General features: G+C 36.9%; 1 protein-coding gene across 1 annotated transcript in view; it reads left to right on the top strand.

Annotated features, from left to right (window-relative positions):
* The window catches only part of LRRC34 (leucine rich repeat containing 34), a 52,284-nt gene that overhangs the window by 25,895 nt on the left and 10,482 nt on the right, over positions 1–15,907 (top strand). Inside the window, exons 2-7 of the mRNA XM_066347288.1 lie at positions 4,185–4,305; positions 4,801–4,919; positions 5,017–5,081; positions 6,056–6,139; positions 9,486–9,614; positions 11,820–11,915. Of these exons, the coding sequence (XP_066203385.1) occupies positions 4,232–4,305; positions 4,801–4,919; positions 5,017–5,081; positions 6,056–6,139; positions 9,486–9,614; positions 11,820–11,915 (567 nt within the window). The 5' untranslated portion in view covers positions 4,185–4,231. The remainder of the gene's footprint in view (positions 1–4,184; positions 4,306–4,800; positions 4,920–5,016; positions 5,082–6,055; positions 6,140–9,485; positions 9,615–11,819; positions 11,916–15,907) is intronic.

Here is a 15,907-nt window from a genome sequence, read left to right on the forward strand (position 1 = left end):
CCTAGACTGAGTCATGAAGAAGTGACAAAGCCTAAATAGACCCATAAGCAGGGAGAAAATAGAAATAACTATCAAAAATCTCCCTAAATAAAAGTCCTGGGCCAGATGGTTACACTAGTGAATTCTACCAAACATTCATAGAAGGTTTGGTTCCTATCTTTTCAAAGTCTTCCAAAAAATTGAAGAAGAAGCAATACTTCTGAACACATTTTATGAGGCCAACCTAACCCTCATTCAAAAACCTGGCAAGGACAATACAAAAAAAGAAAACTACAGACCAATATCTCTAATGAATACAGATGCAAAAAATTTAAACAAAATACTAGCAAATTGAATACAACAACACATTAAAAAAATAATACATCATGATCAAGTGGGATTCATTCCAGGAGCACAAGGATGGTCCAACATATGTAAGTAGATTAATGTAATACACCATATCAACAAAACAAAGAACAGAAACCATATAATTCTATTAATAGATGCAGGGAAGGCATTCAATAAGATATTATATCCCTTTATATTTAAAACACTTAATAAAATGGGTATAGAAGGAAAATACCTCAACATAATAAAGACCATATATGACAAACCATCAGCTAATATACTAAATGGTGAAAAACTGAAAGCTTTTCCTCTAAAATCAGGAACAAGACAAGGCTACCCACTCTTTCTATTCAACATAGTTTTAGCCAGAGCAATCAGACAAGAGAAAGAAATAAAAGGCATTTATGTTGGAAAAGAAGAAGTAAAGGTTTCATTTTTTGCAGATGACATGATTCTACATATTGGAAACCCAAAGACTCCACCGCAGGGGTCCCCAAACTTTTTACACAGGGGGCCAGTTCACTGTCCCTCAGACCATTGGAGGGCCGGACTATAAAAAAAACTATGAACAAATCCCTAGGCACACTGCACATGTCTTATTTTAAAGTAAAAAAACAAAACAGGAACAAATACAATATTTAAAATAAAGAACAAATAAATTTAAATCCACAAACTGACCAGTATTTCAATGGGAACTATGCTCCTCTCACTGACCACCAATGAAAGGGGTGCCCCTTCCAGAAGTGCAGTGGGGGCCGGATAAATGGCCTCAGGGGGCTGCATGTGGCCCACGGGCTGTAGTTTGGGGACCCCTTCTCCACAGAAAGACTATTAGAAACAATAACAGTAAGGTTACATGATACAAAATCAGTATACAGAAGTCTATTGCTTTCATATATGCCAACAATGAAACTTTGGAAAATGAACTAAAAAAATAATCTTTTTTACTGTTTCAGCAAAAAAATAAAATACCCATAAATAAACTTAACAAAGAAGGTAAAGGATCTATATACTAAAAACTACAAAGCATTATTAAAGGAAGTTGAAAAAGACACAATGACATGGAAAAATATTCCATGTTCATGAATTGGAAGAATCAATATGGTTAAAATGGTCCTATTACCCAAAGCAATATTCAAATTTAATGCAATCCCCAACAAAATTCCAATGTTATTTTTTAAAGTAATGAACAAAAAATTACCAGGTTTGTATGGAATCTAAAAAAACCTCAAATAGCCAATACAATCCTGAGGAAAAAGAATGAAGCCAGAGGTATCACACTACCTGACTTCAAATTATACTATAGAGCCACAATAATCAAAACAGCATGGTATTGGCAGAAAAACAGACATTCAGACCTATGAAACAGAATCAAGAGCCCAGAAATAAAACTACATATATGTGGACAAATCATCTTTGACAAAGGAGCCAAAAACACACAACGGAGACAAGAAAGCCTCTTTAATAAATGGTGCTGGGAAAATTGGGAAGCTGCATGCAAAAGAATAAAACTTGACTACAGTTTGTCCCATGCACAAAAATTGATTAAAAATGGATCAAAGATCTAAATATAAGATCTGAAACAATAAATTACATAGAAGAAAACATTGGTAATAAGCCAGTGGACCTTGGCCTTAGAGAACAATTTATGAATTTGACCCCAATGGCAAGGGAAGTAAAGGCAAAAATAAATGAATGGGACTACATCAAACTAAAAAACTCCTGCACAGCAAAAGAAAATTACAACAAAACAAATAGCCAGCCAACTAAATAGGTGATGATATTGACAAACAACAGCTCTGATAAGGGGTTAATATCCAAAATATATAAAAAGAACTCACAAAGCTCAGCAACACACAAATAAATCCAATTAAAGGGGAGGGTTAAGAACTGAGCAACACTTCTCCCAAGAAGGAATACAAATGGCCAACAGATACATGAAAAAATGTTCATCTTCCCTAGCCATTCAAGAATTGCAAATCAAAACTACAATGAGATACCACCTCACACCTGTTAGATTAGCTATTGTCAACAAGAGAGGTAATTACAACTGTTGGAGAGGCTGCAGAGAAAAAGGAACCCTCATTCACTTCTGGTGGGAATGTAAAGTAGTACAACCATTATGGAAGAAAGTATGGTGGTTCCTCAAAAAATTAAGAATAGAACTACCTTATGACCCAGCAATCCCTCTACTGTATATACCTCCAAAACTCAAAAACACTGGTACATAAAGACACGTGCACCTGCATGTTCATCACAGCATTGTTCACTGTGGCCAAGACATGGAAACAACCAAAGTGCCCCTGGATAAGGAATTGATAAAGATGTGTTACATAAATACAATGGAATACTACTCGGCCATAAGAAATGATGATATAGTGACATTTATGACAATATGGATGGACATTGAGAACATTATACTGAGTGAAGTGAATAAATCAGAAAATGCTAAAAACTATGATTTCACACATAGGTGGGATACAAAACTGAGACTCATGGACATAGATAAGAGTGCAGTAGTTACCAGGGGGAAGGAGATGTGGGAAAGGGGGAGAGGATTGGAGGAAGGGTATAAAGAGAGACAAATATAAGGTGACAGAAAATGATTTGACTTTGGGTGATGAGTATACAACAATTGACTCTTCAAATGATGTGGAGATGTTTACCTGAAATCTTTGTACTCTTGTTGATCAATGTCACCCTGTTAAATTTAATTTTCTAAAAAAACCCAGAAAACAAAAAACATACAAAACTTTAAGGAAAGTTTATTTGCTTTATTTTTAATATGTGTTCCTTTTTTAAATCTAGTTTTGCAAACTTGTTTAGTAAACTCTTTACTTCACATAGTGCAGAATCCATTCAGTAAAGGACATCTTTGACTTAGAGAAGGTGGCTCTTAAAAACACTAGTTTGGTTGATAGTGAGATCTTTAAGCACAGAATTTTAATAGAGATTTTACACAAAAGGAGTACAGAAAACAGTCAGTGGTAGGTAGCTTCCACCCCAGAAGGCATGGGTCTTGAAAAAAGATGCTTTTAAAGTGATATCTAAGAGCATACAACTACAAAGGAAAGCTGCAGTACCTGTATAACAGAGGAAGGAGAGCCCAACTGCTGCTTTGTTTTTGTTTCCTTTATTTAGGACTGAATGGGGCGGGGGGGGGGGGAAGGTGGGGGTGGCAGTGGGGGGGTCACATTTAGAAAGAGTAATTGGAAGGAAAGGTAGGTGAACCGCTTCTTTCTATGAGCCTGGCCTCAACTTAGTGTTAGGAATAACTGGTGGAGCTTTGTTTAAAATTGCCTTCAACTTGCATAGTTTAGAGGGCATCTGAGAAGCATGAGGAACTTGATGATTTTTCTGATCCCTTTTGAAATTACTGTATATTCTCTAATAAAACTCTTTATTTGAAGCCATCATAAGAAACCTAGGGTTACCTTAATCCAATGTGGTAGAATGGAAAGAAGCTTTGGAGTTAGATTCTGTACTCTTTCCTTATTAACTGCATGAGTTTGGACAAAATATTTAATTTCTCTGATATTTTCTTCAGCTACCAGGCCTGTTACATACAGAGGTTAGTTCTCCTTTTATGTCACTCCCGTGTTAGTGTCTGCCCCACCATCAGTGGTGCTTCTATGGCTCTAGTTCCCCAAACAGCTTCTTTATTCTCTCCTGTTCCTTACTTGTATTTCTCTCCTCTTTCTCTGCTCTTAATTCTGTCTCCTTTTCTTCCTCACCTGATTCTGTACACATACATATATTTGAAAGAAGTGTAATTTTTCTGGGGGGTGAGTGGGACTCATGGGATAATTCATATATGATGAAGAATAATGGTAATGTATTTATTTATTTTTCAAAAGCCCCAGAAGCTATTGGCAGTCTCCAGGAACATTATAATAATCTATGTATGGAAAATTCCCAGAAAAGTAATCCTTTTATATTGCATATACTCCAAGGAGTGGATGAAGAAATTAAAAAGGGGTAAGGAAGACACATACTTGATTATATCAATAATATTCCTTGATATTCATCTATGTGAAAATCCTGGAGTGATTTCAAAGCCATTTACAAATGCTTGGTGAAATGGACATACCTTTTGAATCTGAGAAGTTGTTGCTTGACGGTTAATAGGTCTTGGAGGTGGTGGAATATACTGGGAAGAGCACTAGACCAGCAGTCTCCAAGTCTGGGCTCCAGATTTGTCCTTAACTGCTGTGAACTGGTTTTATTTAGACAAATCATTGAAGTATTCAATGTCATCATCTATCAAGTGGGGATATTTGTGTGTGAGAGAGAAATTAGATTATATAGTATATATTAAAGTGTTTAGCAAAATCTGTGGACTATTTAGTAGTTTTAAGTTACTTGATATAATCTATATTGTGGTACATAGCTGCTATCCATGATGTTCCTATTTACACATGAAGAAAAAAACCTTTTATATCTTTACTGAGTTTCTTATTTGTATTTTAACAGATTGGACAGAATCACATTAAACATTGCTGGTAACAATCACTCAATACCAGTGGAAAGAGTAACAGGTGAAGATTTTTGGATTCTTTCCAGAATTTTAGAGAGGACTCCATATATTAATGGTATGTCTCCTTAAGAATCATTACTCCTGCTTTTGTTTCCCTGATTTTAAGTATTCCTTACAAGGAATATCAGTTTCTGATCACCTGTGTTCTTCAGGTTTGGATGTTAGATATAACCTCATAAGTGATGTTGGCGCATACTGCACTGCAAAACTGCTTCAGGTATTATTTTATTACAAAATGTTTTATGTCTTTTTTTTTTTTCTTCCAGAGGCCAGTTGAGAACCAGTTCTTTATTTGGAATATGCAGGTTTTGAGCATGCTAAGTTAACCTTTTATTGCAGAGACACTTTGGGGACACCCAAACTGAAATGCTGCATTACGGTTGCATTTTATTTAAGAAAGCGTAGTCCACTAATCAGAGAAGGTGTATTTAAAGAGAAGGCCTTGTTTCAACCTCAGAAGATCAGCAAATACGTGTTTGTGTTTTCAGTTAAAATAAAATGTTTAAAGCAGCATATATCATTTTTTTATTCCTCCTTTATATCGACATTTTAATTTTGTAATTGTCCCTCTACCTCATCTTCTAAAAGTGCTTTTTATGAGGTTAAAATGATCCTAATATTCTCATATCCATGAAATGGCATACAATGTAAGGGTGAAGATTAAACCAATGAAGAACCATGTTATTCTCAGCAGTCACAAATAAAAATGCTGCAAAATCATTAAAATGTTCTTAGTTCTGTTTACAGTGAGACTGCTAAGCCTAATGGCACATGCACAAAACACTAGTTTTGCAAAATGTCGAGTCCTGACTATGGTATATTTACAAACCTGAAATACTTGAAAACCCATTGGCATGTTTGGTCTCAGTAGGGCTGTAACTAGAGCTCTTGAGTCAGCTGTTACAAACTTTTGTACACTATGGTTAAATATATAAAGCACAGCCAAAATTTGAATCATTGGTCAAAACTAAAGATAATCTTTTTTTTCACTTATATTACAATTATATTTATGTTTAAATAAGAATAGTGATTTTTCCTCCTTAATGGTAGTTTCTTTTGCTAGACTTTCAGATTTTCTGTTTTATAAAGATTTTCTTCAGAGGTAAACACTTTTACTTAAAGTAGCTCGTATATTATTGATTAATTTCTAATAATACATGTGTAATAGCTTCTTTTCTTTCCTTACTATAGAAACAATACACTCTCATTTACTTAAACCTTATGTTTAATGATATTGGACCCAAAGGTGGAGAACTGATTGCTAAAGCACTACATGTAAGTATTTATATACCTCAAACTAACATTGTATTTGGGAATTTTAACTTCTGATATCTTGGAACCTATAGAACCAAATGTTAATTTGAACTTACTTTAATATTGTGGGACTATATATTTTTATTACACTTCAACTTATTAAAATGTGAACACTGAGCACTTTTGAGCTCATTTTAAAAAATAAATAGCTTCAAGTGCATACATAAAATTTATCCTCTTAAAATGTTCAGTTAGTTCAGTGGTTTTTAGTGTAGTCACAGAGTTGTGCAACCATCACCACTATCAGTGCTGAACATTGTCTCCCAGAAAGAATCCTGTACCCATCAGCAATCCCTTTCCATGCTTCTCTTCCCAGCTCTCAGACACTAATCTACTTCCCACCTACATATCGCCTATTCTTGACATTTCATATAAATGGAATCATAAAATATGTGGCCTTTTGTGATTGGCTTAATGTTTTCAAGATTCACCCATTTTATTGCCATTGTATGGATATATCACATTTTGTTCATCCATTCGTTAATGGACATTTGGGTTTCTACTTTTTGTCTCTAATGAATAATGTCTCTACTGAATATTTGCATGTTTTTGTATGTATATAGATTTTTACTTTTCTTGGGTATAAACCTAGAAGTGGAATTGCTGGATTATTTGGTAACTCTGTTTAATATTTTGAGGAACTGCCAAACTGTTTTCCAAAGTAGCTGTTCCTTTTTACAATTTCACCAATAGTGTGTGAGTGTTCCAATTTCTTCACATCCTCATCAGCATTTATTATCTTTTATTTTAGCCTTCTGGTGAGCATGAAGAGGTTTTGCAGTAGCTGATTTGCATTTCTCTAATAAATAGTGTCGTTGAGCATTTTTACATGCGCTTTTTATTTATTCTTTTTATTTTTATTTTTTTCCTTTTTCAAGTGAGAGGCGGGGAGATAGAGAGACTCCCACATGCGCCCTGACCAGAATCCACCTGGCAACACCCATCTTGGGCCAATGCTCTGCCCATTTTGGGACATGCTCAAGTAACAAAGCTATTTTTAGTGCCTGTGGCATCCTCGGCACCCAGGGCTGATGCACTCAAACCAATCGAGCCATGGCTGTGGGAGAGCAAGAGAAAGAGAGAAGAGGGGGAGGTGAAAGGGTGGAGAAGCAGATGGTCATTTCTCCTGTGTGCCTTGACAGGGAATCAAACCTGGAATATCCACACACCAGGCTGATGCTCTACCACTGAGCCAACTCTCCAAGGGTGCTTTTTAGTGATTTGTGTATTTTCTTTAGAGAAATGTTTGTTCAAATCCCTAGCCCATTTTTAATTTTTCTATTGATCTGAGAGTGAGAGAGGAAGGGAGAGATGGAGAAAGAGGATGAGAAGGGGTGGAGAGAGAAAGAGAGAGAGAATAACTCATTGTTCCACTTAGTTATTCCATTTTTAGTTGTACACTTATTGATTGCTTCTCATAAGTGTCCTGACAGGGGAATCTGTGACCTCAGTGCACCAATGACACTTTATACACTAAACCACCTGCACGGGCCCATTTTAAAATTAGATTATTTGTCCTTTTGAACTATAAGAGTCCTTTATATATTTTGGATGTAAGTCCCTTGTCAAATACATATTTTTGCAAACATTTTCTCATTCTGTAGGTTGCCTTTTCATCTTCTTAATGGTGTCCTTTGAAGCACAAAAGTTTTTAATTTTGATAAAGTTCAGTTTACCTATTGTTTCTCTTGTCATTTGTGCTTTTGGTGTTATATCTAAAAAGGCATTGCCTTACCTAGTCATGAAGATTTACACTTATTTTCTTTTAATGGTTTTATGTTTTAGCTTTTTCATTTAGTTCTTTGATACACTTTGAGTTAATTTTTGTATATGATTTGAGCTACAAGACTAACTTCATCCTTTTACCTGAGGATATATCCAGTTGTCCAATGCCATTTGTTAAGATTTTCTTCCCTTATTGAATTTTCTTGATACCCTTGTTGAAAATCAATTGATTATAAATGTAAGGGTTTATTTCTGTACTCTCCACTCTGTTCTTTTAATCAAATGCCTATCCTTGTGCCAATCCCACACTATCATGACTACTGTAGTATTGTAGTAAGTTTTGAAGTCAGGATATGCGAGTACTTTGTTCTTTTTTCAAATCATGTTGGCTCTTCTGTGTCCCTTGCATTTCCATATGAATTTTAAGATCAGTTTATCAATTTCTTCAAGAAAAGCAGCTAGGATTTTGAAAGGAATTGCTTTAAATCTTTAATCATTTTGTGGAGTATTGCCTTCTTCACAGTATTATTGTCTTCTGATCCATGAATATAGGATAGTTCCACTTATTTAGTTCTTTAATTTCTTTCAATGATGCTTTGTAGTTTCCAGTGTGCAATTCTTGCCTTTCTTTTGTTAAATTTATTCCTGTTTTATCCTTTTTAATGCTATTCCAATTTTCTTAATTTCATCTTTGGATTGTTCTTTGCTAGTGTATAGAAATACAGTAGATTTTTGTACATTGATCTATATCCTGCTGTCTTGCTGAACTTTTTTTTTTGTGTGTGTGTGTGAATTCCTTAGGATTTTCTACATATAAGATTATATCCTATGCAGAAATGATTTCCTTTTCCAATTTGGATGGCTTTTTTTGTTTCTTTTTCTTGCCTCATACCCCTTACTAGAACCTTCAATACAAAGTTAAATAAAGGTGGTGAGTGGACATGCTTGCTATCTTCCTGCGCTTAGGGGAGTTGGAATTTGTTTTAAAGATAATTATTTGCACTTACTCATTAGAACAATGAAATGTCTGTAATTTGCTGTGTGAACATTTATCCAAAGAGTGGAATGAGAAAAGGAATTAAACTTTGCAAATGTCTGCAAACTTTAAAAGTAACACAGTGAAGTGACTGCTGTGGGCACAGGGTCTCTTTAGGGGCGATGACGTGTTTGGGCCTGGCCAGAGGTCGTAGCTGCACAGCATTATGAATATACTAAAAATCAGTGAATTGTACACTTTTAAATGGTTAATTTTGTGTTATATGAATTTCACCTCAATAAAAAAAGTATAATTTTCTTAGAAGGTAAATTTATAAATTTTCCAAGGAAAGTAAAGTTTATTAAAAGTCTGCTTCATTTGCTGCCATTGTTTGGTATCTGTTTCCTGAACATTCTTCCTACTAAACTATATATTAAAGTGGATTTTTATCTATTATGGGAAATTGAATGTCACTTTTAAGGAATATATCCTATTCTACCTCCATGAAAAACTGATGACTTTGCAAATAGTAATATAGTCACCAAACTGATGTAATCTGAAGAGAATACTGTGGATTAAAAACTTAACCAAGGTTATTCTTTTCAGAAGAATACAACTCTGAAATACCTAAGAATGACTGGAAATAAGATTGAAAATAAAGGTGGAATGTGTTTTGCTGTAATGCTACAAGTTAATTCTTCCTTAGAGAAGTTAGATCTGGGTGACTGTGATCTGGTGAGTAAATTGGTTATGAGAAAATCACCCAGGTAATGCATCATTTTCCCTGGAAACCAGCATAGAGACCAGCTAAATGACAGTGTTATCAATGATTAGGCTTGCCCCTATTAATATTAATATTAGAGAATATCAGATAAAAAGCTTCTTTTTTTTTACCTAAGCATAATAATCGTTACTTAATAAAATCAGATTGTAGTAAGGTGTAGTAAATAACAGTATAGAAGGATTCCCAAGTATAATAAAAATTTTCTTAAACTTTCACCCATAACCTTTCTTAACCTGTATGGTATTTTAATAGAAAAAGATTGTTTTCATTTTAATTAAACAAATACTATTACTTTATGAGTGTAATATAAAGTTTTTTACTTCTGAAAACAATTTGAAGTGAGTAGTAATATTGTAGCATAAAAACCTAAAATGATTCTAAGAGCTGCTCTGGGCCTTAACTGCCCTGATAATGAGAAAGAAGTGTGTATTTTTTGTACATCTTTAAATTCCAGGCTTCATTTTCTCAACATGCCTTTAAACCTTGAGCAAATGTTGGGGACCTGTTGTATAGATTAATGAAAATCCCTGTGGCACAAAAATACTAAGATGGGCCAAGAGGCTCTTTAGGAGAATAGGTTCTGGAGCTTAACAAAGTAGTAGATGCAGCCAGTATATCTTGGGGAAAGCATTGATTCAATACATACCAGTCACAGTCCTAGATTCTAAGGATGCAAGTGTACATCGGATTTGGTTTCTCCCCTAATAAAGCTTGTATTTAGTTATCAATAAACAAATAGAGAAAAGTGCTATGAAGATGACCTGGTACTCCTGATAATGGGGAGGAGGTGGTTGATTTGCATAATTGGATGGTTGCCTAAGACCTGAGAAATAATGTTTAGGAATCATGAAGGATGAGAAAAACCCTGCCCTGAAGAGGGTTCATGGCAGCACATCCCAGGCAAGGGGTCCAGTGCAGAGACTTTAATAGTGCTTCTCCAAGTGCGATAGAGGTAGTGTTAGTATTACAGAGCGAGGTAATTTTAATACTCATTTATATATTTTGCAGATGATTTCTATTTCAAGGGATTATGGTTTTCCATTTATGGTAGTGATACAGAGTTTTAAAGTGAAAAAGAATTGACTTAATGGAAAAGTATTAGGTAAATATAAAACTGATGTTTAGATAAGGCAGAAGTCATGAGGGAGCTACATGAATAGTGTAATATCAAGTCTGGCAGGTCTTAAGAACTGAAAAGCCAGTAGCTGGACAAAAGGAGTTAAAAGAGAGCCTCACAGTGAAGGTGCTGAGGGTTACAGAGCCCAGTGTCAGCAAAGATTGTGTGGGTTGTAGTGTGGTTCAGAGGAAGAAGAGTGTGTTTTATTATGAATGCAAATCATGGAAAGACCTTATTGAGGAGTGACATGATCTGATTGGTACTTTCAAAGGATCATTCTGGTTTCTTTGTGGAGAATTACTGGGCGGCAAGAGGAAACCCACTGACCACTTAGGAAGTTACTCTAGGAGTCCACATGGTTGATGAGGCTGTGGGTAGGGTGTGGCCACAGAGATGGACTAATCTGAGACATCTTTTAGAGGCAGACTCTGTAAGACTTAATGATGAACTGGATGGGAAGGTAAGAGTTCTGGTGGAGTGAGAGGAGACATGGGTGTCATGGCATCCCATCTGGGTGTGTGGTGGTGGTGTCCATCACTGAGATGGAGGATGGAGATCAGGGCCATCCAATAAGGTAGAGAAGGCAGCTTGTGGGAGTGGTGAAAATGTGATTAGTAACCCTTTCCCACCAAACACGCTTAGTATGAGTATGAATACAGAAGAATGCTGGCACAAGGACATATGCTCTTACTAGAGGAGAGCCCTAGCTGGCATTCACATCTGTGTCTGTGTAGCTGTGGTCTGCATCATATAGAAGTTTAAGGGCTTAGGAGTGAACCTAGAGGCAAACATTTTAGGAAATGGATACTGAAACTGCCCATACATGATGTCAATAGGTGTTAGGGCAGGGAGAACAGAGCCTAAAACTTCATTTCTGAATTTGATCAACCTATAATTCAAAGAGCAGGACATGCTTAAACATTTTAAAGCCACAATTTTGATTGATCAGATTCCAGATTACTATTCTGGAAATACTTATTTATAATGAGGCTAATTTATATACTTTGTCAGTTTCTCTAATGACTTTACCTGTTTTTAGGGAATGCAAAGTGTGATAGCATTTGCTACAGTCCTAACTCAAAACCAGTCAATTAAAGCAATAACCCTAAACCGACCTATACTGTACAGTGAACAGGTATGTATACAAAGTGATAGTAGTTAATATTACCACATGTGAATAAGAGAAGGTACTACTTACTGAATGTTATGTCACAGTTCACGAATGTATTGTATTTTTTGAATTGTAAAGTACTGTTTTTAGGGGAAAAAAACTTTTAAAGGAAAATTATTCTTTTTTTTCCCCCAAAGTTAGAAGCCGGGAGGCAGTCAGATAGACTCCCGCATGCACTGGACAGGGATCCACCTGGCATGCCCACAAGGGGCAATGCTCTGCCCACTGGGGTGTTGCTCCATTGCTGCCAGAGCCATTCTAGTGCCTGAGGCAGAGTTCATGGAGCCATCCTCAGTGCCTGGGCCAACTTTGCTCTAATGGAACCTTGGCTGCAGGAGGGGAAGAGAGAGACAAAGAGAAAGGAAAGGGGGAAGGATGGAGAAACAGATGGGTGCTTCTCCTGTCTGCTCTGACCCGGAATCGAATCCGGGACTTCCGCACGGCGGCCTGACGCTCTACCACTGAGCCAACTGGCCAGGGCCAGGAAAATTATTCTTGATAGAGTTATAAAACTGAATTTGATTTTAGATGTTGCTTATTTAAGCAGTAAACATCTTTTTCCTTGTAATCTCAAATTCTCAGTGAGTAAACCTGTGAGTGAGCAGCAAAGTAGTTACAATGAAAGAATAAGATTAAAATTTTAAAGACTAGATTTAAGTTCTGTTTGAACTGTTTTATGGTTGGTTTTGGTTTGTTATATTGCTGTGACTGAACCATTACCTCTTTGAAATCATCAGTAATAATGGCAAAGTGTGTGAGGATAGCAGCCTGAGAGGTCTGGACTTGACCCTCTAGGTATGTGGCATGTTGGAGACAGGTGCATAGCAGGCAGCTCCTGCTTTCAAGGCTTCTCCTTGCTCCTGACTTTCTCTAGGTGCCTTTTGTGTCTAGTCAGTTGTAAAAAGCTAGGGAATAAGAACTAATTTTATTGTTGATCTAAATAAAAACAGAGTATCCACTAAAAAAATGTTCAAAGTACTTTATATAGTCTTTAAATTATTTATCCCACTGTTCCCCATTGGTATCCATGTCATTGAGAATTAACTATATTTTTAAAATATTTTTATATGCATAAGTGTTTTACATTCTTTGCATATATAGATATCTCTCTCTAAATTTTCTCTGCACTTTCTGTATCAACATTTTTAGAATTTTCCATGTTAATTACTTCATGTACATAAATCTAATCTGTTCAACAAGGCATCTAGAATTAAACAGCAAGCACCCTTGTCTAAGGATCAGCAGAATACCTGACTCACAGCAAGCATTCAGCGAATGATTCATTCACTTAATAAATATTTGAATACAACCCTAAACCAGATATAGCTGGGTGCTGGAGACAGAAGTCAAACATAGCACATGGCCCTTGTGTTCAAGGAGCTTTCATCCACATGGAGTGAAATCAAGTTATACTCAGGGTGCCATGCTTGGGAGCATGAGGAAGGACATCAGAAGCAATCCAGGGGTATAAAAGGTGGCTGAGAAGGCTCTCAGATTGACCTGACAGATCTGAGAACTGAACATTTTCTTTTTTTTTTTTTTTTTTTTTTTTTTTTTTTTTTCCATTTTTCTGAAGCTGGAAACGGGGAGAGACAGTCAGACAGACTCCCGCATGCGCCCGACCGGGATCCACCCGGCACGCCCACCAGGGGGCGACGCTCTGCCCACCAGGGGGCGATGCTCTGCCCATCCTGGGCGTCGCCATGTTGCGACCAGAGCCACTCTAGCGCCTGAGGCAGAGGCCACAGAGCCATCCCCAGCGCCCGGGCCATCTTTGCTCCAATGGAGCCTTGGCTGCGGGAGGGGAAGAGAGAGACAGAGAGGAAAGAGTGGCGGAGGGGTGGAGAAGCAAATGGGCGCTTCTCCTGTGTGCCCTGGCCGGGAATCGAACCCGGGTCCTCCGCACGCTAGGCCGACGCTCTACCGCTGAGCCAACCGGCCAGGGCCTGAACATTTTCTGAACTAAAGAAAGCCCCAAGGAAATCAATATGCTAAACTATATGAAATCACATTAGAAGCACGATTCTTCTTATAAATATGTTGAGTGGCAAAAAAAAAAAAAAAAAGATTATATGTAATATATAATATATGTCAAGTGGTGTCATTTTTCCCAAATCCACCCGAGAATAGTTATTGAAAGCCCAGGGCTCCCTTGCTCTCAGCCTGGAGGCTCAGGACAGTCAGCGAAACTCCAGCTGGACTTCTCTTCCTCTCCAAGACAGCCCCACCCTCTCTGTCACCAAGTACTGTCCCCTTAAATGGCTTGTGGAGTAGAATCCTTCTGTGCTTCTTCATACTTTGCAGTTCTGAAAAGTGAGTCTGCAAACTTATTCCATTTAAAGGTTTTACTGTTCATTATCTGGGGAGCTTGGGAAAATATAAATGCCACCGTAGGCAAATTAAGTCACAAACTCAGTGAATGGGTCTTAAACCCCCCCAAACAAACAAACAAAAAAACTCTTCACTATTTCTGACACTAGGTCTCTCCCTCTTTCAAACTTCTTGACCTAAAAATGTAATCAAGCATAAAACACAAATATGTTTTGAGTATGTCCATTCCAGGCACCATGAAGAGCAATACTGGATTCCCTATGTGATCAGTCTGCATTTGTTAAGATCACAGACTACAGCTTCCTCTTGGGTATACATTTTCATTGTCAAAGCAATAATTTAAACAAATTAAATACAGGATTATGGAATATTGAACAGTAATAAAGTAATAAATGCTTTGCAGTTTTCTGTAGAATTATTTTGTGTAGGTACTTTATTTTTTTATTTTTTTCTGTGTGAGCAAGGATGGACAGACAGGGAGAGAGATGAGAAGCATCAACTCATAGTTGCAGCACTTTTAGTTGTTCATTGATTGCTTCTCATACGTGCCTGGACTGGGGGGCTGCAAGCAGAGCGAGTGACCCCTTGCTCAAGCTAGTGACTTTGGACTCAAGCCAGCGACCTTGGGCTTCGAGCCAGCAACCTTTAGGTTCAAGCCAGTGACCAAGGGGCCATGTCTCTGATTCCACACTCAAGCTGGCGACCTCGGATTTTGAACCTAGGTCCCCAGCATCCCAGATCAACACTCTATCCGCTATACCACAACCTGGTTGTGTACTTTAATTCTTTGTGGGAAGTATAATTTCACCTATTTTACAGAAAAGGAAACAGACTCAGATGAAATTATTTCCCCAGACATAGAGCCTACTAAAAGGTAAAGCTAGCAAAAAAATAAAAATAAAATAAAATAAAAGGTAAAGCTAGCATTTGGACAGTTTTATTATAAAGCTCATGTTCTATCTGATATTGCTGTGTGGTTTCATTTAACTTTTAACATTTTTCTTACAGCACTTTTACATAATTAAAACATATATATATAGTTATCCATATTGTAATCATCATTTCTATTGACTATGTAACTTACTATAAGCCTTGGCAGGGTAGCTCAGTTGGTTAGAGCATCATCCTGGTAACAGCAGGTTTGAAGGTTTTTTTTTTTAATTTATTTATTAAATTTAATGCAGTGACATTGATAAATCAGGGTACATATGTTGAGAGAAAACATCTCTAGATTATTTTGACATTTGATTGTGCTGTATACCCCTCCCCCAAAGTTAAATTGTCTTCTGTCACCTTCTATCTGGTTTTCTTGTGCCCTTCCCCTCCCCCAACCCCTCTCTCCTTCGCCCCATCCCCCCTCCCCCCATCCCCCACCCCTGTTGCCATCACATTCTTGTTCATGTCTCTGAGTCTCATTTTTATGTCCATTCTACGTATGGATTCATATAGTTCTTATATAATTTACTTATTTCACTCCGTATAATGTTATCAAGATCCATCCATGTTATTGTAAATGATCCGATGTCATCATTTCTTATGGCTGAGTAGTATTCCATAGTATATATGTACCAAAGCTTTTTCATCCACTCATCCTCTGACGGACACTTGGGCTGTTTCCAGATCTT

Source organism: Saccopteryx leptura, chromosome 8 (assembly GCF_036850995.1).
Source record: "Saccopteryx leptura isolate mSacLep1 chromosome 8, mSacLep1_pri_phased_curated, whole genome shotgun sequence".
Lineage (NCBI taxonomy): Eukaryota > Metazoa > Chordata > Mammalia > Chiroptera > Emballonuridae > Saccopteryx > Saccopteryx leptura.